The sequence below is a fragment of the Acipenser ruthenus genome, chromosome 18 (genome assembly GCF_902713425.1).
Source record: "Acipenser ruthenus chromosome 18, fAciRut3.2 maternal haplotype, whole genome shotgun sequence".
NCBI classification, from domain to species: Eukaryota; Metazoa; Chordata; class Actinopteri; order Acipenseriformes; family Acipenseridae; genus Acipenser; species Acipenser ruthenus.
In genome coordinates, this window is record NC_081206.1 from 7244592 (window position 1) to 7267679 (window position 23088).

Consider the following 23088-nt stretch of genomic DNA (forward strand, 5'->3'; position numbering starts at 1 on the left):
CTATGCACCTCAGAGAATATTATAAAACTTGGTGTTGGGCTGGGTTTAACATTTAATGACTACCATTCCTTGGGCTTGTAACCCAGTCTTTTTAGCTGCTGGTTTTGTTCTGTTAGTTTGGTTTCTAGGTCCCCCCTCTAGAGCAGAGTCGTACCTTTAAAAAGGGGATCACAAAGGGCCGGAGTGGAAAATTGGTTGCTTCTTGAAGTCTGCCGTGGAATTCTTCTATTGTAACCGTGGAATTCTACAGGGAAGCAGCACAGAAACGGTGTTCAGTGTAATGTGACACATTTCTAGAAACTAAACTAAAACAATATGCCTTGGATTAGTGAGCGTTAGCCAACAAACACGGTCAGATGAAACACTGCTGAAGAAGTAAACACAGCAGCCTCGTTTTAGAATAAATGAAAAAAAAAAAACTTAGATAATTATACTGTCCCACTGGCAGCATTTATTTTCTTGTTTATTTTAGTTATTATTTTATATCAAATCAAAAATCATTATGTGGGATATGATTATCTTAGTAAAATAATATTTGTTTGCTGTTTAAGGTAAGTCCTGAGTAGCACTTATTACAAAACAGCAAACAACATACATTTTTCTAACATAGGTCCGTATAAAACTATGTGTTGATGGAATTCAGGTAATATAGCTCCAATATTAAAAACCAGAATTAAACACATAACATTAACTGCAGTCGTTCAACTTGTACTGTTTAATGATTTAGGAGTTCGGTGTAAACGTTGCACTGGACAAAAAAATATTTGACCAGTTTCTACTTATTACTGTTGTTGAACAGAAGAGCCCATCTAGGGGGCTGGAAGGCCTGTGCTCACCACGAGTGCCAGCACCAGGTTGCGGACACTCTCCCCGATCTCTGGTGAGATGTCATTGCCAAACTGCTGCAGCGTGGTGAGGAAACGTTTCAGCTTGCTCAGCTGCCGGGCTCCGCAGGTGGCAGGGAGCTGCTGATTGGCCAGTGAGGAGGAGGAAGAGGATGAAGGTCCGTTACTGAACCTCTGAGGAGGGGAGGGCACTCCGTTCAGCGTGGGAGGGGAGTGGTTGATCCCATTGGTCACTGCCAGGAACAAAGCAAATGGTGAACGAATTTAAACCATGCAAACACAAAAAATATATATTTATCTTGATAAGGAAAATCGGCAATGGGTTTCAGCTATACACTGGTTTTTACGTATTTCCATATTGAAAAACACATTTTAAACTCAAACCAAAAATGAATGTCACGCCTTGTGGCTATATCACGTTTACATTTGTGGCAAGACTAAATTAAGCATTTCTTTAATTATGTTTTTTCAATAAATGCCCTGTAGAATTCTGCTGCAATACTCTACTCCGGTTGTTAACTGAAAGGGCACAAAGTAATAAAATAACCCTTTGCAGCGCACCACACAGGCAGTCCCCGAGATACTTACGTGCTGTGGAGGAGAAGGACGCTGGCCTGGGCCCGCTGGGGTTGATGGGTGGCAGGGGTGGCATTGCGGAAGGTATGGATCTGGAGTGGACTTTGACCTCCACAGGAGAACCGGGCATTGCAGGGTTCTTCTTCTCTCCACTGTCTGTGAGAAAGCAGAGCGAGAGCTCCGGTTAACCCTGGTATCAATCTTTGAAATCAAAGCAGCAGATACACAAGTTGACTATAAACTGGCCCTGACCCTGGCACTACACTCGTTATTTCATACATAACTTCAAGAGGTTCAAAGCAACACCGAAATATCATTCATCTGTGCTATTTTACTCTATTATACCCAATGCTTGTGTGAATTAATTCACAATACAGTATTTTACATTTCTATATAGGACACATTCATTTACAGACAGAGTGAAAACAATCTGTTTTGCCCCTAGGAAAACTACAGCATTATTAGGCACAGTATGCTCATTTGGTTTGCCACCTTGGTGTAATTTCTCACACAAACAGACACACTCAATACAAACACTGAAATCACATCACACTGAAATTGAAGGGGCCAGAAATATCACTTGTCCACAACGGGGTTGCAGTAAAGACAGGTGAAGACCAAGCCCCGACTGTGGTAATGAAGAAAAGCTGCTCTGTGGTTAGTGGTTCAGATAACGGGCAGCGAGTAAACAGTGGCACTAAAGCAATCCGGAACCATCGTAACCACAAAACACTCAGCAATCATCTTGAAGGAGCGCCAGCTATTTCCCCATAAAGATTGTCTGATCATTTTTGCAGCAGAAGCCCCTTATAGTTGAAACCAAGACCCTTCATGTAGCAGTGATTGTGTAAAATACACCATTCTGGGTCTTCAAGCCTGCTCTCTGAATCAGCCAGATGCTGTCTTGCCCAAGAAACACACTGCAAATGTTCTTAGGAAGTGTAAACCCATTGTGTGAATAGAGATCTTCTATATATTGCTTAAGATGATGGGCCGTCAGTCTGGTCTTGGTTTAAAAATACTGCCAATAATACACTAAAAATACTAGTAATACACTTTTCTTAGCAGCAACATTATCTTGCAGAAACGCAATCCTTTCTTTAATATCCTTTTCTAAACAGCTGATGGAATATGAACAGTTGCACTGCAGCGTTTCGTCTCTAACCATATTGTAGCTTCAATTCAGTGACATACGTTTCGACAAATCATTAGGTATTGTATTGCGGATTGTCTTTCATGGAGCACCTGGAAGCTGACTGCACAAGACCTGCACAGCATTTGCACAGACCTTTTACACAAGTATGTTAACAAACAGAAGCTTCATGCAGATGGTCTACAATTTCAATTCAGCCACTGAAAAATGCTAAGGGTTTACATCCTAGTGGTTCTCTCCTGTATACAATCTGTCACATAGATGAATCACTAAGATTAAAAAAACAACTTATCTATAGGAATGATCTAAATCAAGTCCAATTACAGTCAGCCTTTATCTATATATTAATTCTGCACACAATAAAATACAGTGCAATATGGTCCACATGGCTTTTAACTGTCCATTACACAATTCAAATGTTCCTTCACAGTAGAAGTGCCCCACAGTTAATTAACAAGGCAGTTGGAGAGGCACTGCACCCGACCTTCAGGTCCCCTTGACCCAACACTCCGCCACGGGGAGGCGTTCTGCATTCGCTCCCTCTCCCTGGCGGAGCCGCTTGCTCCTCACACTGGCCCGTCTCGTATGGCGGTTATCCACCCGCGCGTTTCAAAGGTTGAGCGGCGGTGGACATTGTGCCTCTGCGTCGCATGAGGAGAATTTTGACAGCTTTCCGGCTCATCCATCTGCGTCCCAGCTCGTTTGCAATTGCTGGCTCTTGCCTTTTCACAGTCATGTGGAGCGTACTGCACCGGAGCCAGAGGGTTTCCTCCCATCTTCCCACCTGCTTTGCATTTCAGATAGGCAGTGCTGCAGAGTCTGCCGTGTCCGTTTTCAAACACAACTGACTGTTTGTGTACATGACCCAAGTTGACTTCAGGAGTGTATTCAAACAGCAACGAGGAGTGCAAAACAGAATTACTAAAGGGTAGTATTCTCTAGCAATAATATATTCTCTGGAATAAGATCTATCTATGAGGATGGTTTAAATAAATGCTGCCAACTATGAGAGACTGACCCAATTCTGTGTCCACCTTGGATAAATATTGATTTAGAATAGCATGTTTACCAATCTAGCCAGCTCCTCTGCGCACCAGCTGTTTCTGATTAATACAGAGTAAACATCATTGTGGAGGGGAAAAAGAGCGCAAGGCTTAGCAATTCAAAAATAAATAAAACTTAGCCTGCTACTGGCTGAAATCCCATATTGCAAAACCACAACTTAAGACTTCAGTTGTTGTTGAACAATGGCAAAAGATGAGCCAGGGTAAAACAAGATTGTGCTCTTCTTTATTTAACAGAATTAAATTGTAATTATGGCACTGCTACCTTTACAGGTAATGCTAACGTTCTAATAATTACAATTGAATCTTGGGGTTCAGGCACACTTTATCTGTTGTTTGTAATAAGAGTTCCTATTGTGTTATTCCACACAGCACAAAAGCAGAAGTGACAAGGTAAATTGTGTTTAAAAAGATTTTCAAAGGGTATAGTAAAGCTGTGCTGTGTACATATTTGGCAGCAACCTCCAGGGATGGCTCCGGTGTAGCATGTGGTTCCAGTACCTGTGTGGAATGAATGTGTTGACACACAGCTGGGAGACAGCTCAGGTAAGTCTGCTCCCTCTTTGTTTTCAATATGAAAGATGCCTTTTTTTTTTCTCACTCCTGTACGGAACCCTGTGTTGCCCCTGTGCAAACAACGTTGGTGTTTTAAACTCCCATCGTTTAAACGCGACCATGAAAAGAAGCACAGGGGGATTGGTGCACAGCCCAAGAGTCTGTTCTGATTTATTCAGTGGAAAAGAACAATCCGAGACGGATATCACCGACCTCGGGGTCCCGTTGCCCTTGGTTATCAGTCAAGTTGAGTGGCAGCTTGTGGATCTGTCAGCAAAAAGGACGTCTCCTGCCAAGTATCTGGCTGACCTTATCCGCAACCCAACCAAACTATAAAAAGAGTCCATGTAAATGCCAGTGATCTCAAGGAATCGATGCTATTCATGCGTTAGAGAAATGGCTGTATATCATTGACCAATGTTGTCAGCTATAGGAAAAGGAGCAGATTTATTTTCCCTTGCAGTTGATTGAGGTTGTGTATTTTAAGTACGAGTACATGATTATATCAAAATGAATGCATCTTTATCCTTTTGGGTTTATTAGATTGAGCAGACTTTTTTTTAAAACCAGTCATAATCCAATTCTTCTTACTATTATTCGAAAGTACAATTGCTCTTCAAGACCAGGGCCAGTAATGGGTTAAGTAATCAACCGCTCTTCTGCAGTCAGTACTGCTGATACACCCCCACCCCACTCCCTGTGCTCTCTACCATATGGATGTAATCGGGCAAAAGCTTGCCAGCTGGGGTCTCCAACAGTCACCTGTGACAGAGAAAAGGGACAGAAGGCTTCAGATTCTTATCCAGGGGAGAGACAATGTGTTGGGGGAAGAAGGGAGAAGAAGGGGGGGCAGGGTACACGAGACACAGTACAAGGCAGAGAGAATGGAGTCCGGCGCTAACAATAAGTGCACCTGGTCTCTGCCTGTCCACATGCACTGACAATAGAAAACATCTGTTCCTAACCCACGTCCCCTCCCCCGCTTCAGTACAAATCATTCTACTCCACTGGCTTACAGCACAGCAACAGGCTAGAGTAGAATCAGTTTACTTTACCCATTTTTTCTTTTCTTGTCAACTTTCCCCCAAATGTGTCGGTTGTCTTAGTTGAATGAATTACATTTGGCTTTCAAAACAGCACATTATAAGGGTGAGTGGAAAATTCAAAAATACATTGTTCCGGTCAAAGTGTTGCTTTTCATTTACAGTATTCCTGTCTGCTGCTTTTGCATAAGCGGAGCTTCCTTCCTAGTAAACATTTAACTAAAAATTTGCAATGACAGTGAACAACAAAATCTTTCTATAGGTTGTCTTTCATTACAGGTGAATGAAATGCATTGTAGCCAGTGCTGTCCACTTTGAACAGGTAGCCTCTAGTCACTGCCAATCAGACTGAAGGGATTAACTATGGGTCAGGCACTTACAATTAGTTGTTATTCCTGCAAGGAAATATTCTTTGACTTTCTCCAACTAATTCCTCCCTGCCATTTCCTATGAGTGTGCGCTTAGCAAGAAGATGCGCTGTTGCTGAAATGATATACAGTACTGTGCAAAAGTTTTAGGCAGGTGTGAAAAAATGCTGTAAAGTAAGAATGCTTTCAAAAATAGACATGTTAATAGATTATATTTATCAATTAACTAAATGCAAAGTGAGTGAACAGAAGAAAAATCTAAATCAAATCCATATTTGGTGTGACCACCCTTTGCCTTCAAAACAGCATCAATTCTTCTAGGTACACTTGCACAAAGTCAGGGATTTTGTAGGCATATAGTCAGGTGTATGATTAAACAATTATACCAAACAGATGCTAATGATCATCAATTCATTATGTAGGTTGAAACACAATCATTAACTGAAATAGAAACAGCTGTGTAGGAGGAATAAAACTGGGTGAGGAACAGCCAAACTCAGCTAACAAGGCGAGGTTGCTGAAGACAGTTTACTGTCAAAAGTCATACACCATGGCAAGACTGAGCACAGCAACAAGACACAAGGTAGTTATACTACATCAGCAAGGTCTCTCCCAGGCAGAATTTTCAAGGCAGACAGGGGTTTCCAGGTGTGCTGTCCAAGCTCTTTTGAAGAAGCACAAAGAAACGGGCAACGTTGAGGACCGTAGACGCAGTGGTCGGCCAAGGAAACTTACTGCAGCAGATGAAAGACACATCATGCTTACTTCCCTTCGCAATCGGAAGATGTCCACCAGTGCCATCAGCTGAGAATTGGCAGAAAACAGTGGGACCCTGGTACACCCATCTACTGTCCGGAGAAGTCTGGTCAGAAGTGGGCTTCATGGAAGACTTGCGGCCAAAAAGCCATACCTCCGACATGGAAACAAGGCCAAGCGACTCAACTATGCACGAAAACACAGGAACTGGGGTGCAGAAAAATGGCAGCAGGTGCTCTGGACTGATGAGTCAAAATTTGAAATATTTGGCTGTAGCAGAAGGCAGTTTGTTCGCCAAAGGGCTGGAGAGCGGTACACGAATGAGTGTCTGCAGGCAACAGTGAAGCATGGTGGAGGTTCCTTGCAAGTTTGGGGCTGCATTTCTGCAAATGGAGTTGGGGATTTGGTCAGAATTAATGGTCTCCTCAATGCTGAGAAGTACAGGCAGATACTTATCCATCATGCAATACCATCAGGGAGGCATCTGATTGGCCCCAAATTTATTCTGCAGCATGACAACAACCCCAAACATACAGCGAAAGTCATTAAGAACTATCTTCAGCGTAAAGAAGAACAAGGAGTCCTGGAAGTGATGGTATGGCCCCCACAGAGCCCTGATCTCAACATCATCGAGTCTGTCTGGGATTACATGAAGAGAGAGAAGCAACTGAGGCTGCCTAAATCCACAGAAGAACTGTGGTTAGTTCTCCAAGATGTTTGGGCCAACCTACCTGCCGAGTTCCTTCAAAAACTGTGTGCAAGTGTACCTAGAAGAATTGATGCTGTTTTGAAGGCAAAGGGTGGTCACACCAAATATTGATTTGATGTAGATTTTTCTTCTGTTCACTCACTTTGCATTTTGTTAATTGATAAATATAAACTATTAACAGGTCTATTTTTGAAAGCATTCTTACTTTACAGCATTTTTTCACACCTGCTTAAAACTTTTGCACAGTACTGTATATAAAAAAGAAAATCAACGTTCTCTGTCTGTCAGTTGTTCTAATCTATACACCATGAAGCTGAATAGCAGTTTGATCCCAGTTCAAGATCAAAATGATCTGCAACATTTTAGAAGTTCGAAGCCCTTTCTATTATTCACCAGCACTTTCAACATACTGTGGACAGTATTCACAAAGTAATGTGGTAAGTGCATTCATCAGGTGCTAATGCTTTCTGAATACAGCCTTGTCTGGTTTAATGCTGTGCTGCTCATTGGCTTAGTGTTTATTTAAAGAGTCACCATTCAATTTTTCTCTATTAAGTACAGCTACTTACCCTGAGTAGCATTAAGTATGCCAATAAATAAGACTATATTGTGTTTGAATATACTCAGCAAGGCACCACAGCACAAACGTATTTTCTCTAACTGACACACCCGGAAGAGAAATGAATTTGCACCCAGGCTGCACAGCTGGTCAGAGAGTGAAATCAAGGTGTTTTGGCTTCGTCTCCCAAGCTCAAACCAGAAGGACTCGTTGCCTTGAATCATTTATCAATGTGACCTCCAGGGTGGATATTTATCTTGGCTGTAGTCACCGGCTTTGCTTTAGGCTAAAATATTCCAATTGGACTAGATCCCAAGATAAACACCTTCTCTACTTAATGACCAGATTACCCCTGTTGGTATTGTCACAAATGTAGAACAGAAAAACCACAGACGTATAACAGACCAAGGAGCAGATTTATTAAGCTCCAGTGTAAAACTAAAAATGTTATAATAAAGGCTCCACAAGCAATGTGTTGTTCTTCAGCTCACACTATTGAAATACTTTTCAAAATATTCTTTTAAGGTCAGAGTGTTTAGAAAATGTTCTATTTTTACATTTTGTAAACGTGAGTTAAGATTCTATGCTGCCCTCTATGTTAGTTCATATGGTACAGGATTACAATCGAATAATTGTTAAAGCATTATACGCATCACAAACATACTCAAAGACTGACCCAAAGCAGGGATTCGTCTTTTAATGTGCTACAGATGATTAGCGGCTAATGATCAGTCGCTTAAGCAATGGCCAGGTGAGCAAGAACAGCTTCACAGTAAAGTGGCAGACAATGAGAAATAACAAAGCAGGGCATTAGATAATGAGAGCTCTGCAGGAGGCCGTTGTCAGGGTGATTAACTCCAAGGCCATATAAACCAGCCTCTTGAAGATAGATGATGGAGCACTCAGCCATTTTATTGAATGGCTGGTGCTTTATTATAATGCAGTACTTTATGATCCTCAGAACTAACTCTTTTCACCTAGTCCCCCACCCTGAACTGGGACCCATCTGTTTCCAATACAGCACGCTGGTCCCTACCACTGTTGCTAATGCATGCCATCGTTCATTTGTGCACAATCTGTCACGGTAAATGTAGGAGGTTTTGCTGCATGGTTACATTTCACTGTTGTTGCTTGCACCTGGAAATAAAATGTCACACACAGCAGGAGGTTAAAGGGTTAATTCCTGCTAGTGAGCAAAATTCAATTGCGCACAACATCAACATTTGCTTTATTATTATTTATTTCTTAGCAGATGCCCTTATCCAGGGCTTTAAAAAATATAACTGATCTGATGATCTAATGCCTATTGCAATAATGTGCCATCGTTTTGCAATGTAGGTAAAGCCACTGAAAACCTGAAAAGGGCTTCTCTTGTACTGAATTACTAGACATGGATACACACAGCAGGGGAACCCCTGATCCAGAACAACGGAGCTGTGGGAGGCAGTCATTACTGGGTGCTTCATCAAGCCATTAAAAGCTGCAATAAGGGCAGGAATAATATATAAACCATTACCGTAGATTCGAACCTCACAATGGAACTGTATAAAAATATATATTAAATGGTAAAATGGGCTTAAAACATTTTAATACTTATTTATTTCTAATTAAGGATAGGGAAGTTCCCAGACTTTCACTGGTTAAATACTTAGCGACCGAGAGAGAAGGGGTTTACCTTGGAATTCTGCCTTGGGCGATGCTGGCAGCTATATTATCCCAAGCGTGTTGCACAGCCAAGATAAATATCCACCACGGAGGTCATATCTGATAACTGATTTCACCAACGAAACTGCTGTTATACCACAAAGAGCCTGGCTGCAGGGCTTGTACAGCCTGTGAGGAAGGACACTACCAGGTAGGATTACAGAGAACCTTCAGTGACTGTCTGAATCCTGACACATTTAATGTTGCAGTCAGACCATCATCACATCTGATGAGCAAACTTACAGAAATAACTCTCCCCTCTGTCCCAGAACCAATAATTGTGATTTAATAAACAGCGCAAATAAGATTAGTCCGACATAAGCAGATACTGCCAGTTCTCAATTAATTGATCTTCTGTACATACTTTCTTCAGATTAGTGTGGTTTATCTATGATGCAACAATCTACCACTACAGCAAAAAGCTGCAAGCTGTCATTCTTGTGCCATTTTCAATAATAAAGTTGGTTGGTCCATTGATGACCATGTATTGTCCATGGACAAAACCATGATGGCTCGAAAGGATATAGCAGTAAACATTCAAATGTAAACTAGCTCAGCATCCCCATAGTTTATGCATTGCTGCTGGCAGATCAGGTTCAGTCCACTTGATCTGGATATCAGTGTGCTAACACAGAGCAATTTATATATTATTTTTCAAATTAATTATTATTATTAGTAGTAATTTAGCAGATGCTAAATGGGGCTCATTATTATGTGTTATTTTGACATTTGATTCTCTTTTCACTCTTCCGTCAGTGTTATATTTTTTGACAATATCTTTCATCAGCTTGTTCATTAAAATCGGTTCAGAGGAAACCAACAGGGTTTAAACTGGCACAGCGGAGACTAATAAACCAAGCAATTCATAAATGTGGCACCCGCAGATGCCAATCAAACATGACGGACATTAATGCAAATTCTTTTTATTGCGTTTATTTCAGAAATGATTTTAGCATTTACAAGTCACTGAAACCTCATCATGCAAATGTGAATCTGACAACATGGTTCTCATCTGGGTTTATTCATTATGGATTTGATTTAAAAGACAAAGATGGATCTACTTTGATGAGCTTAATAGAGGAAACAAGAAAGCTACAGCAATGTTTGCATCGACAATTGTCACCATCATATAAAACCAAATACAGGAACATTTTGTTGAAATGAACTGGAATGGGTTTAAGCTAATACTATAAGCCTCCTTTTTGGACTAGAAATAGATCCTAAAACCAATTGAACAAGCACATGCTGAGCTTATGAAGCTTTTAATAACATACAGTCTTGTCAGAAAAAAAGCCCTTACCTGAATGCCGAAGCAAAGAAAAACAAAGTGAGAAATCTTGAAATATTTCTGCTATAATGGTCTTCTGTTGGGATGGGAATAGATGCACCCCTCCTTCTATCCTCTCTTCTTTCCTAGTATTACTATAATCCAGCCGGTTCTTGCTGCTTTTTCTCTCTCTCTCCCCTTCTTCATATGTCAGACATGTGTCTGCTCTCCCACATATGCAAGCTCCTCGCTGTCTGAGCGTCTTGTCCGAATCCAGGGAAACACAGATGGGTCCCAGATGGAAAGGGATATCCAAGCAGACCAGCTCTCTCTCTCTCTCGTTTCTCTATTTCCAAGGGCTGCCTGCCAGGATGATGTCACCCAAGCCACACCCCCCTCCATGGATCCCAGCCAATCTGCTGCTAATCTGTTTAATGTATTTACCGACAGCCTGGTAATTAACATAACTAATTGCTCTGGCACACACAAACAAAACAAAAGCCAAGCCAAATTGTTCCAATCATCACCAACACCCGTGGTCATTTTTTTTTTATTTTTATATAAATCGGTTTGAAATCCCTCCTTAGAGATTGTGTGCGCCTCAAGCACGACATGTAATTGAGGGCTTCAGAGTATTTGATTTACTTATTAAAGTGGATACAATGTTACTGTATTTGCAGCGGGAAATACAAGTTATGAAGATACTGGAAAATGAAAGCGTAAATAGGAACGTTAAATTATTCTACTGAAAAGCTTATTTTTTACTTTGGGACAACAAAGCTAATTTATCCTTCGAAAAGTTGCACCACATTTGAAAAATCATAGTACATTTAAGCCGATAACTCCCCTTTCAAAACAGTCAGAAAGCAATCATGTCAACTTCAAGGTGCAATATATATTTTTTCTTCATACTTGGTAATAAAAATATTAACTGTAAGCTATTGCATCATGCAGCCTGTGTAACATTCTTTAATAATGATTCTGGAATCTAAATGTTCTGCTGTGGTTTTTAACACGGTATCAGTTCTTTACTTCCAGAATCTTATCTTGCTAAGCTGATCTCTTGTTTATCTCCTGCCGGTTAAGCCTGAGTTTCTTCAATGTGGTATAGTTTGCCTCGAAAGGCTTTGTTTCATCTCATTCATAACTCTGGCACTACTATAGCCCAGCTTGTTTTAACTCTGGATCAAAAGCAACCCTTATTGTAACTTAACATGCTTCCTGCTATTTGTTAGCTTGGTGGTTTTGCTCCATACAATATGTATGCATCAGCACTATTAATCTCTTTATTCAACGGTGATGTCTTGGAGTTAAGAAAACCTTGTTGTTAAGTCTACCTTAACTTTGTTTCTTTTAGCATTACTGAAGATCTAACCATGTTTAAAGTCACAGATGCATAACTGGCATCAATAGCAGTGAATTCCAGCAGCGATAAAACCCCCCACTGTAATAAAGTGAGACCCCTTCATTGTTAGGGGGTTACACTTCCCTCACTAGACACATTGAAAAAGCCTGCCATGGACTGGGATTCCAGTATCTTGATGAAGTTGTGAGTTATCCTGATCCAAGTGGGTTTGGGATCATCATACTCCGAAGCTTACGATCAGGATGCGAGGTGCAGCTTGAGAGGAGGATTGTGTGAAACGTGGCTTTTATATGCATTGCACAAAGTACACATAAACCCCTGCAGTGTAGTAGATTAACAAACCTGTGCACGTATGATTCGTTAATGAGACAGCCAACACAGCTGATCTTTACAATATCACCACAAAATTATCTAGGATGTTTCACACAATAGGTCTTTAAGATAGATTATGAATCAGGGAATACATTGATTATTTTCATTTAATACTGTAAGCATTGGGTAATGGCTTGAATATTATTATTTAACTGGCTTAGCCAATGCTTGGTATGTTAACTGTACCTGCATGTTACAAAGATATATTGCCTGTACTGTACACAGATCTAGATAAAGGATAACTATTGGGTGTCAATGATTTAGTGTGTGTTTTAACCCCCCCAAAACACCAATTCACCCACAATAAACAGCATCTATCTGCATCTACTGCCCCAAGTTCTGTGCACAAATGGATTAAATGGATTCAAATAGTAATGTTTTTGAAAGGCTGTGTGGCTGGCCGTCCAGGGAGGAGGTGTATCCTAGAGACACAAGAAGCAGGGTTGACCACTTGATCCCATAGCTTCTGCCGGACATCTGTGCCAGGGAGACCCATTGCATCTGCTGGACCTGGATTGCACAGAAACACACCGAAGTGCACACACAGACAGCTCGGGCAGAGTGTCATTTTGTGTTTCTACGCCTGTGATCCCCTCTGTCTGCAGTGCAATCAGAGCCCTGACACACTCTCCTGATTGCCCAAACGCACTTGACAGCACTTGAGTCCCTCCGTTCAGGGCTTCTCTCGAAGCCGGAGGCAATGACACTGCTATTCCTGACATACTCGAGCTGTGATTTCCTACGAGGGTAGCTTTTATAATGAAGTGTTGCAAATTAGAAAAACAGCCATGACAAAGATCATTTTATAGACAGACGGTCTTAAACATGCTTAGAGAAGTCTGACTGTATGCTTTTACGAAGGTATCAACAACCATAAGAGATTCCAAAAAAAATTCTAATAGTCCTTTATAGGATTGCATAGTATATTGGTGCATGAATCCCAATACATTTCTTACCAAAAATTACATAGGATTTTATTTTATATGATTCTATACCTATACTAAAGAAAATAACTATAATTTTATAGTTATAATATGAGTTATACAACATAAATATATTTTTAAATCTGATTAGTGTTTCTGTAAGGGAATAAAAGCTGCACCAAATTCAAGTTGGCACTGGTTTGCTGGTGGTCACCGTATTCAAATGTTATTTGAGTTTGACCTCCAACCTCTTTGAAACAGTTGTCTGCCCTGTGACAAGAGGTAAATTGCTCTATGTTGTGTCCACATTAATGCATTAGTTATAGTGGTTTTGAATGGAACAGTGAGTAGTGCTGGAAAGAGACAATTCCTAATGTTGGAGGAGCCACTGGAGTTACTGGGAATGCAGGAGTGTGGTGCTAGGTTTTGTGTTCATGCAAATAGAGGCTTGTGTCATTGTTTGTAGGGGAAGGTTGTACTGCCTTTGCCGATTCCCCAATGGTGTTTCCCTTCCCCCATCCCAGAAGGGGCTGACACACATCTGCAGCTAAAAATCAATTCTATTCCAGGATTCCAAGCCCACCGATCAAAGAGCCCATTAATAACCATTTCAGCATTGCAGAAAGCTATGGCTGTCTAAGAAAGGTCACATAGTATTTTCTAGATTGCTGAGGTATAGCTATATTAATTACTTAATGTTGATTAGCCTTTTTGTAAAGAGGGCTCCAAATGAACTAAACACTGCAAAGTTGCTAGAATCTTTGAAAAACGCATTAACTGATGGCTTTATCATGTTATGTACTTAACTGGCTTAAAAAGGAGGAGATTCTATTCATTAGTTCTGTCATTTGCTTTGTTGCCAGCTGTTTCTGAACATAACAGTGAATACCATAGTGGGGTCTATTTTAATAATCTAAAACAGTGGCGGATCTAAATACCCATAAGAGACAAATCAATTGACCTCCTAGTGCCACCCATCTGTGAAACTGAGAACTAGCAGGATCAAGCTGTAAAATTAGTGAGCCTCCTTTAAAACTTCAACTAAATCTGGAGTACTCTGCTTTTTTTAAAATACATAATACAACGCAAGCTGTATGGAATTAAAAAACAAAAGCAAGCAAACCTCTGGTTTAGAAAATGAGGTATACCAGCAAAGCCAGCACATCTGTTTCCATTCATGCTCCCTCTCAGAGCGTCTACTTTTAGAAAAATAAACAGAAAAATGAAAATGACTGCTCTTGGGTCAAAACAACCAGGTCTGCTCTGCTTATTGAAAACAGACCAGGATGGTGGTGCTTTCTAGATGAAGAAACACAGCAGAACCTCATCACCGCTTCTTCCAGCTCAGTGGAGGCAAGGCAGCCGCTCTGGAGAAGGGAAAGTATCACAATCTGACATTCCAATGCAGTTCATCAGACTAAAACTACCCAGGATGAAGCTGTCCATCCAGCTGCATGGGGGGGGGGGGGTCTTATTCATTCTCAGTTCAATCTGGTCAACTTCATAATATTAAGTGCAGACACTGTCTTCTCAAAGACACATGAGAAATCTGTTGTCACAGTTTCACATTTTTGTGTATGTTTGGTGTAAAGCCAGCCACAACTGATAGTTTCTAATGATTGGTGCTGAATGACTCTGAATGTTGGTACAAGGTCTTGATTGATTTCATACTCTATTCAATATAGTGTTACTTAAGCACTCAGACATTTGTTTATTGCCTTTGGATGTCCTGGCCTATGAGACCACGCTATAGCTCAGAAATGCATCTCCAGAAGGTTTAATTAACACGCATAAGGAATCACACAGCAATTAAGTACAGTTACATGTTTTAAATGGTTTGTCTCTAGAGCCAGGCTGGGGGTGCGATATAGATTACAAAATAAGCATTACATCAACACCATGAATATCGGTTTCACCAACAATGACTAAATCAAAAGCAATGGAGCAGGAGTCTCCCTTGTCCGAGATGACAATGGGTCTTGCTGCCTAAAACAGCAATTTGCTAAAGACTGCTGCTTAATTTGAATTAACCCATTTGCATGACTAAAGTATGATCATTGGAATGCTGGCAAACATTTCCTAAATGGTGAGTCATTTGTGGTGAGAGTAATTTATTTTTTAAGCCTGCAGACTTCCAGTGCAAGTAGTACTATAGCCCCTCAACCCCATAAATGAAAACAACTGCAGGGAATATACACTAAACTGGTACAAACAGCGGAGGAGAGATGTTGAATTTCAATGAAGCTGGATTATAAAACTACATTAAAGACAATATACTTTCACTGCAGTGGTTTCAATTATTTGTGGAAAAAAAAAATCTGAATTGCTTATGAATTTGTAGTGATACTGTAAATTACAATGAATGATTCCCATCGGAATAGCAAAGGAAAAACTGATATTAAGTGGTCGGACGCAACACTGGCTGGGTCTGAGGCTCTTACAATTAACACAACTGAGATTTCTTCATCATACAGCCTCTTAACTTCAATAGAAAGCCCCTCCGACCACCCCCCACACCATTTCCATTGCCCTCTGTGCCCCTGCTGCCTTTTATTTCCCCTCATTCAAAATCCATCTTCCAGTCATTAAACACCTACTGGGGCTCCTCAATGCTATACAAACCTTATGACTTTCATTGTGCATTGCTTGTCAATCGCCCCATCAGTTCCGTAACAAATGAAGCTCCCCTCGCCCCCATTCCCTCCTCCTTCTCCTTCCCTCTGGATGAAAGGCAGGCATTGAGCCTGTGTTGGCATTCCAAACCCCCAAGCCCATGGCTCCAGCGAGTCTGGCTATCTAGCACTGCTGGGAGCGATTAGTTTAAAGTAAGACCTGAACCGCCTACTCACCCATGGAAAACCGTCAGATCTCTCGTTACACTTGAGGGAATGGATGGGGTTTGTGTGCGTCTGTCTCTGTGTGTGTGTGTGTGTGTATATATAAGAGAGAAAGAAGGAGAGAGTTTGAGTTTTTAATAGACCCAAAGAGGGTCACACACTCACTTGGCTGTTTTGCTAAATTTTTCCACTAGCGAAAGCCAAGTCCATGGCTGTGCTCCCCCTCCTCTTCAGTTTAATGGATAAAAAAAACAAATAAAGGATGCTAAATCTTTCCTTATTTTTCCAGTTAAAGAAACTGACACCAGTAAAAACAGCTCCTCTTCCTAAAATAACAATCCTGCATACCAGCACAAGTTGGTCAAGTTTCTTGTAATGTGAGCAAACTCTATAAAGCATTTTTTTTTATGAAAATGACATGCAGATATACAGGAATTTTCATCTCTACTATCCAATCTCAGCACATCAAAGGCACCTCAAAGTTCAGCAAACAAGCTTTTTAGATATGCAACTAAATATATTTGCATTCCTGCTTTGAAAGAGCAAAAGACTTATTTTCATAGCTCTCCCATTATTTCCTTATGATTTGGTCCCTGGTATTGTGTTTACATAATGATTTTACAGGCAAACAAAAAAAAGTGTTTGGCCACTCGAGAATGCTTTTGAACTGCAAGGCTGGTGCATGGTGAAATTGTGGATAAAATTAGTCCTGAAAGTCACTGCAGCACTGGACCATTAGCTAGCATGAGACTAAAGCACAGCACTGTCAAGACATGGTCTTAGTGGATTCTGGTTAGGAGGTTATCACCACTGGGCTACACTCAGCTTGATGGCACAACCTGCTTATAGTAACCACCAAACCTTTAGAACTTCACTGCTCAGCCCCACAGATGCAGCAGGAAGGCTGTAGCCTAAAGCTGAAGCTAACTCTAGGGAATGTAAACAACAAGGCCTACTTTCTGATAGACTGCACTCAGAATGCTAAACATTGGATGAATGTAGAAAAAAGACACCAAGGAATTCTCATAGGATTTTGCTGGTAAAAATGCTTATCAAAGAAGAACTCAACTGACTGTTACTGACGTTTCTTAAAAGAAGATACCAATCTACATCTATAATTAGAATATCATAATTATAGCAAATATTCTTACCGGTTGATAATCAATTCCTGATAAATTGTTAATCATAACAGCCTAATACACTGCTAGTACAAAATGTGAACTGTATGTATGCTTTATTATTGTGACAGAACATGTTTTTAAGGCCTACAGGGTTAGTGAGATGACAAGAACATATAAATCTCAAATCAAATGGTCTGTCTATTCTGAAAAAAAGCAGGGAAGAATGTTATTATACAGAACTGAAAGATTTTTAATATAGGTGCCTTATAGCCTTAATATAGTCTTTAAAAGGGCTGACACCTACAGAAAGACAATTTCATTTCACCACAGAAAAAAAAAAGATTACTTGTTTTCGTTTTTTCTGTTCCAGGTGACAAGAGTAAAACCCAGATCTTTTCCCCTTAAGCCTTCACAGCTGTGTTGTGCTGCTGGCAGTTCTGTGATGGGCCACACCTGTTTATACAGATGTCTCCTTTACAGTTTACACTGAGAACACCTGGGCAGCAAGACACAGCCTGTAGGTCTGTTCAAGGACTCAATGATAGGTTTCCAGATAAGGCTGCTCTTTCTGGCAAAGCAATTTTGTGAGTTGAGTATCTATTCCATGTTCAGCAACATTTCATCTTGTTTCATCTCTTTATTCCTGCTCAGATAATCTCATTTTATCAACAGCCAGACTGGAGTCTGAGGGGAAAAAATGGATCCTGTGCCAAACTTCTGCAAGCACTTAATAATTTTCACAACAATTGCTTCTTCAAATCAAAGGGAACTAGGAATTTTGAGCAACTTACAAAATCAAAAGAGTTTATTCTCAAAAATCTCCTCTCCCTACATAATGATATTCTCTGAACAAAAAACATTTTCATTTGTGAGCCACATTCTTGCTGCCATGGTGACCTTACAGCTTCTGACCTTACATTACATTTCCAGAACAGTGTTGTCATGGCAAAAAGCCACCATGAACCCAGTGACAGCATGCAGCTTGTGTATCATTGCTTCTTGCTGAGCCAGTTGTTCTGTTCCGTCAGAATAGCACTTGCCTTGGGACCAGAGGGGTCATAACCAAGAATCCCCACTTCCCCCTTTGTGCTTTAATGTGGAGAACTGTTCCTGCTGTGACTAAGCAACAACGGACACAAGCACGCTGTATAAATATGTTAGCATATTGCCACGTGGAGGGCCAGTTACCAGTACAAACCAAGGGTTTATAAATCAGAGGGGTTTGAAATTTACACCATTGTGGTTTCAACACGGAGTCAGCATTGTGACGTGAATTACTGAGCACCAGGAGCCAAACATGTGGAGTGTGTATAAGTGGTCTCATGCCCTTTCCCTGATGAATTTACTGTAGTTCCAGGAAACATTTTCAAACCCTGTAACACCTCTCCTATGCCATATTTCTTTAAATCGACTCAAACAACACACACAGGTCGCTTTACACACCAGGGTTATCAATCTCAAACTATTACAATGAAGAATGCAGTTATGTTAAAGTAGATTTAAAGTAGTGATGTTTTTTTAAACTCAGATCCCACAGCTGGGCCATTTTCAGTGCACTTTCCAGTCTAAACAAGGCAGTATAATATATATATATCCCACATAAAACACTGGGTGCTGACAACTGCCCTGAAGCTGCGATCCTGACTGTCGCAGTGAGGACAACCATAAGAAAGCTTTGGAAAAGGACTGTGATGCAATTCTAAACCATTGTCTTTGTTTGAAAAGAGAGGAAAAAGTACCTTTAATGAAGAGAGTGTGGGGGCTGGGTGTATTACTAAGCCCCTTTCTGTTTTCTTTTGAAGAAGTCTTCAAGCATGTCTTTTCAGGCTTGCAAAAGATTATATTTAGCTTTGGGCTGTTGACTGGTCCTTTTGTTCCCATTCCAACCTCTCACAAACAGAGTGAAATTCAACCCCAGAAATGCAATGGGCTTGCTTCTAGTTTCAAGTAAAGCTCAATCACTGCTTTGTAAAAATGCAGCTTGTGTTATATGTAAAGCACGTATACGTTTTCCGTGGTTATACCATGCATTTACCAAATTTAACTATGGTTTACCATGTTTTTTTTTTATATGCTTTACAATGCTTACATAGGATTCACCGTGCGTTCACTATGTATTAATTACACTTTGCTATATTTTTTATGATGGTAAAGTTTATCAGGGGAATTACCTTTGGAGATATTTTTTCAGGTTTAATCCCAAAATAACACTTTAATGTTAAATGGCATGACTACATGACTCCTTTCTATGAAGTGGTAGCAAAATTGCGTAGCCGATGGGGCAGTTCCCCTAGACTGTAACTACAATAATAAATGCCTGTGGACAGGCAATTGAGAGAGGAAGAAGGGCACATCTGGACATGCTCCCACCTCCCGCCACTGCTGTGCAGGCAACAACACAAACCAGCTGTGCAGGCCTGCAGTCAACTGCTTCAGGGTTTGCTTCTAATCAGCACACCAGCTTCTGATTTCCTTCAACTTCTCACATAGAGAACACAGAGAATATCCACCCTGCTCCACCACTTTATAATGGGAGCTACCTCCTGCCTGTAGGTTTCCAACAGGGCCTGGTCCCAATGTTGCTTGGACAGATGAATCTTCGTAACAGGACTGGTGGGAGGTGAAGCTGTGCCAATACTCCTGCTACACTGTGTGCTGAGGTCCCAATATAGCACGACCCTAACCATGGATTTGACCCTTGACTGGGTCAGCGAATACAAATAGCTAACGGACTGTCAAAACCGTGTTAGAGTTGCAGTGTAAGCACAGGGACAGCATCCAGGGAGGGAGACAGCATCCAGGGAAGGGAGGGAAACAGCACCCAGGGAGGGAGACAGCACCCAGGGAAAGGGAGGGAGACAGCACCCAGGGAAGGGAGGGAGACAGCACCCAGGGAAGGTGGTCACCTGATTCAGACTTTTTGGAAGTGGTATACATTTTATAAAATGATCGCAATTTTAACGTAAGTTAGTTTGAAATTAGGGTGTATACCACAGAGTAAAAACAACACACCACTACTTTTTTCAAATGAATTACAGTCAGCAATACAAAAATTATTTTATAAAATTCATTATTAAAATGTTATTGTTGTTTAAAATAGATCCTTCTTTTCAACAAATGATCCGCTCATTCAGCTATCTGTGCAACCTGAATGACCCTTAATAAAGTTAAACAGGTGTTATCTCCAGCAGGAGTTTGGAATGAGCTGTATGGTTAGTCATGAAACCTTCAGCGCTTGAAGGCAACCGTTCCCAACACATGATGAAATTCTCACATGCGACAAAGGGGCTTTCTGGCAACTCTGAGAAGCCACAGTGGAGCCAAACCCAATTAGAGTGTTAATGTGATCCTGCAGGACCTTGTAATTTCCTCTTTTTCCAAAACCCAGGCTTTTGGAAGCCACCTCGTTTTCAAAAAAAAAAAAAACACACTCCAAGAGAAGTCAAATGCCTGAACAACACTGTGAAAATGATTTACCACACACAAATGTGCCAGCAAGGCAAATTGAAGGAACCCTTCTGGTTGGGTAAGTTGCTGTTTAAAATGTGGTATAAAAACAAATGGATAAAAAATGCATGGGGGTGTTATTAGTTTACAATTGAAACATGTTATCCAAGTGTATAAACATTAAACCGTAAATATGCAGACCAAATTTAGATGTTTGTCAAAGTGCATATTCTATATTACTTCACAGTCGTTTCCATATGAACAGTGATAGAGGATGTCTTACGATGGCTTTTCTGATTAGTTACAAACATTCCCAGTATGTTCTTGTTAAAACCTTTAATCATGTTTAATAACAAACCTAAAACGTTTAGGAAATGAAATGAAAACTAACACCCCTAAAATGCACACTGTGTGTCCTTCTTATTTAAGGAGAAAAACTCATCTACAGCAAACTGGATTAGACCAGGAATGTGTAAATGTATTGTATGGAACGTAATACAGTTTGGGGATTAAGAATGCTTTATGTTACAGTAAGACTGATGATTTTGAGCAAGGCAAAACATACATAAATATTAGCTAGGTATTTAAGGGGGTGTATAAGGTAGGTACTGGTCCTTTCTGCTGCTGATGACCCCTGGCCATAATTAAAATGATCACTGATACCCTGATCATGTAAAGGATAGCATTTTCCTGGTGAACAGGCCCAGGAGATTGTAAATCCCCACTAGCCCTGCCTGCATGTGTGTTAGCCCTCCTGGGCAACTAGACAAGTGGGGGGTTCTACGGCCAGCTTTGGTTTGCCTGGTGTTATTGTGTAGAAGAGCTGTAAACGCCAGATGGTGCTACACTTTGTCTGATATTATTAATCCCTCAATTGAAAAAACAAAACAACACACACATAAACGTCTTTCCAAAAGCCTTTAGGCAACGGCTCTTTCTGATCATTTACATAACAAAGGGATCCATGGGTTACATTCAAAAAAATCCACAACCATTGACAGTCAAAAGAATCATACAGTTTCAATTCAACTCATTCAGGGGGGACTCGATTCTTTCAAGAGGAGAAAAGAACCAAAAGGTTCAGGTAGCCAGCCCTTCCTGAGTTTGGCTGGGTTCTTCCAAATATGTTTTAAGCAGCAGCCCTAAAACAAGATCCCATGCATTTCAAGCTATCCATTGACTTAAATAGGTGTAGCTTATTTGAGATCCCCAAACACAAATTGTCTTGCACAAGCTGGCATTCAGGTACTCTTAATATGGGCAAATTAAGTTTACTGGCTCATGTGGCACCAGAACAAGACATGCCCCTATTTGGGGACAAACGTTAATGATTCAAGAACTGTTTGGGCATCTAGCCAACCAGAATGCTGAATACAAACAGCAGTGAAAATGAGCTTTTAAGCCAGAAAACATATGTAATGTACCAATAATAAGGAAACCCGACACATGACTGCACTTCCGACTTAATGCTTAAACAATAATAATGCTCTTGACCAAACCTGAATTTAACGAAGTACACAAAAGTCATCATAATACATCTTTGTACCAGTCCCTTGTTTACACAGCGAGAGGAATGAATATTTTCTGGAGTTACAGCATGAAACAGCACATGTTACAAAGATAACAATTTAGTTACTAAACTTTAATGTTTGTTTCCAATGTTTTAGTGCTGACACATTTAAGTGGATGGATATTATATTTGCAATAATAATCCTTCCTCACTTTTAAGTGTAGTTACTTTGGAATACAACTGTTGTCATTTCTTTGATACAAATATATTCAACCATTTCTACTAATTAATTGTCAACAATGAATTGCAGCGACATAATTAATACTAATAATTTATAAACAATTTAGAACCAAATATGTATTTTTCTGATATGAACTCTATGATCCCTAAAAATAAATAAATAATAATAATAATAAGCGTATTCGTTCTCTTAGCCAGAAAAAAAATTCTTGAAATCGACAGCAGGCGTTCTCACGGAAATTCCTATTCCCTTCCCATTCCCAAACTGTGCAAACATCTACTGCAAAACGAAAGTAGCAACACATAGTATACTGTGGAAGAAAAAAAAACAGTCTTACATTGATATGTGCCTGGGATGCCGACCATGTTAGTTCTATACGATTATAAATAATGAAATCGCGGTGTTGTGGGAATCCAGCGACGGTAAACACTATTCGAAGAAAGCCGACGATCTCTCTGGCTTCGCTGTTGTTATCGAGCAATGCACTGCCTGTTTCAGCTGAAGACCTTGGGTTTCAATGAAGGAAACCGACAACAGCAGTCAGCCCAGCCCCCAAGAAACTGGTTCAGCACAGCGTGCGGTGGGGGAGGGGATCTTTAACCTGACCTCGCAACAGAAGGAATGAGTAAATGCTTGCAGCAGCAGCAGCAGTCACTTGTATTCAAATACAGT

At 40.5% G+C, this 23088-nt stretch overlaps 1 protein-coding gene across 3 annotated transcripts in view; it reads right to left on the minus strand.

The window, feature by feature from the left end:
- The window catches only part of LOC117401679 (protein CBFA2T2-like), a 29919-nt gene extending 6899 nt beyond the window's left edge, over positions 1-23020 (minus strand). The window contains exons 1-4 of one of the 3 annotated variants that reach the window (XM_034002510.3): positions 22754-23020; positions 1434-1577; positions 837-1078; positions 155-244 (exon numbers count right to left, since the gene is read on the minus strand). In XM_034002510.3, coding sequence (XP_033858401.3) covers positions 155-244; positions 837-1078; positions 1434-1577; positions 22754-22781 — 504 coding nt within the window. In that variant the 5' untranslated portion in view covers positions 22782-23020. Of the gene's footprint in view, positions 1-154; positions 245-836; positions 1079-1433; positions 1578-10632; positions 10917-22753 lie in introns of those variants that run through there. The other 2 variants (XM_034002583.3, XM_034002667.3) reach the window with 2 other exon arrangements.
- Positions 23021-23088: the final 68 nt, after the last annotated feature.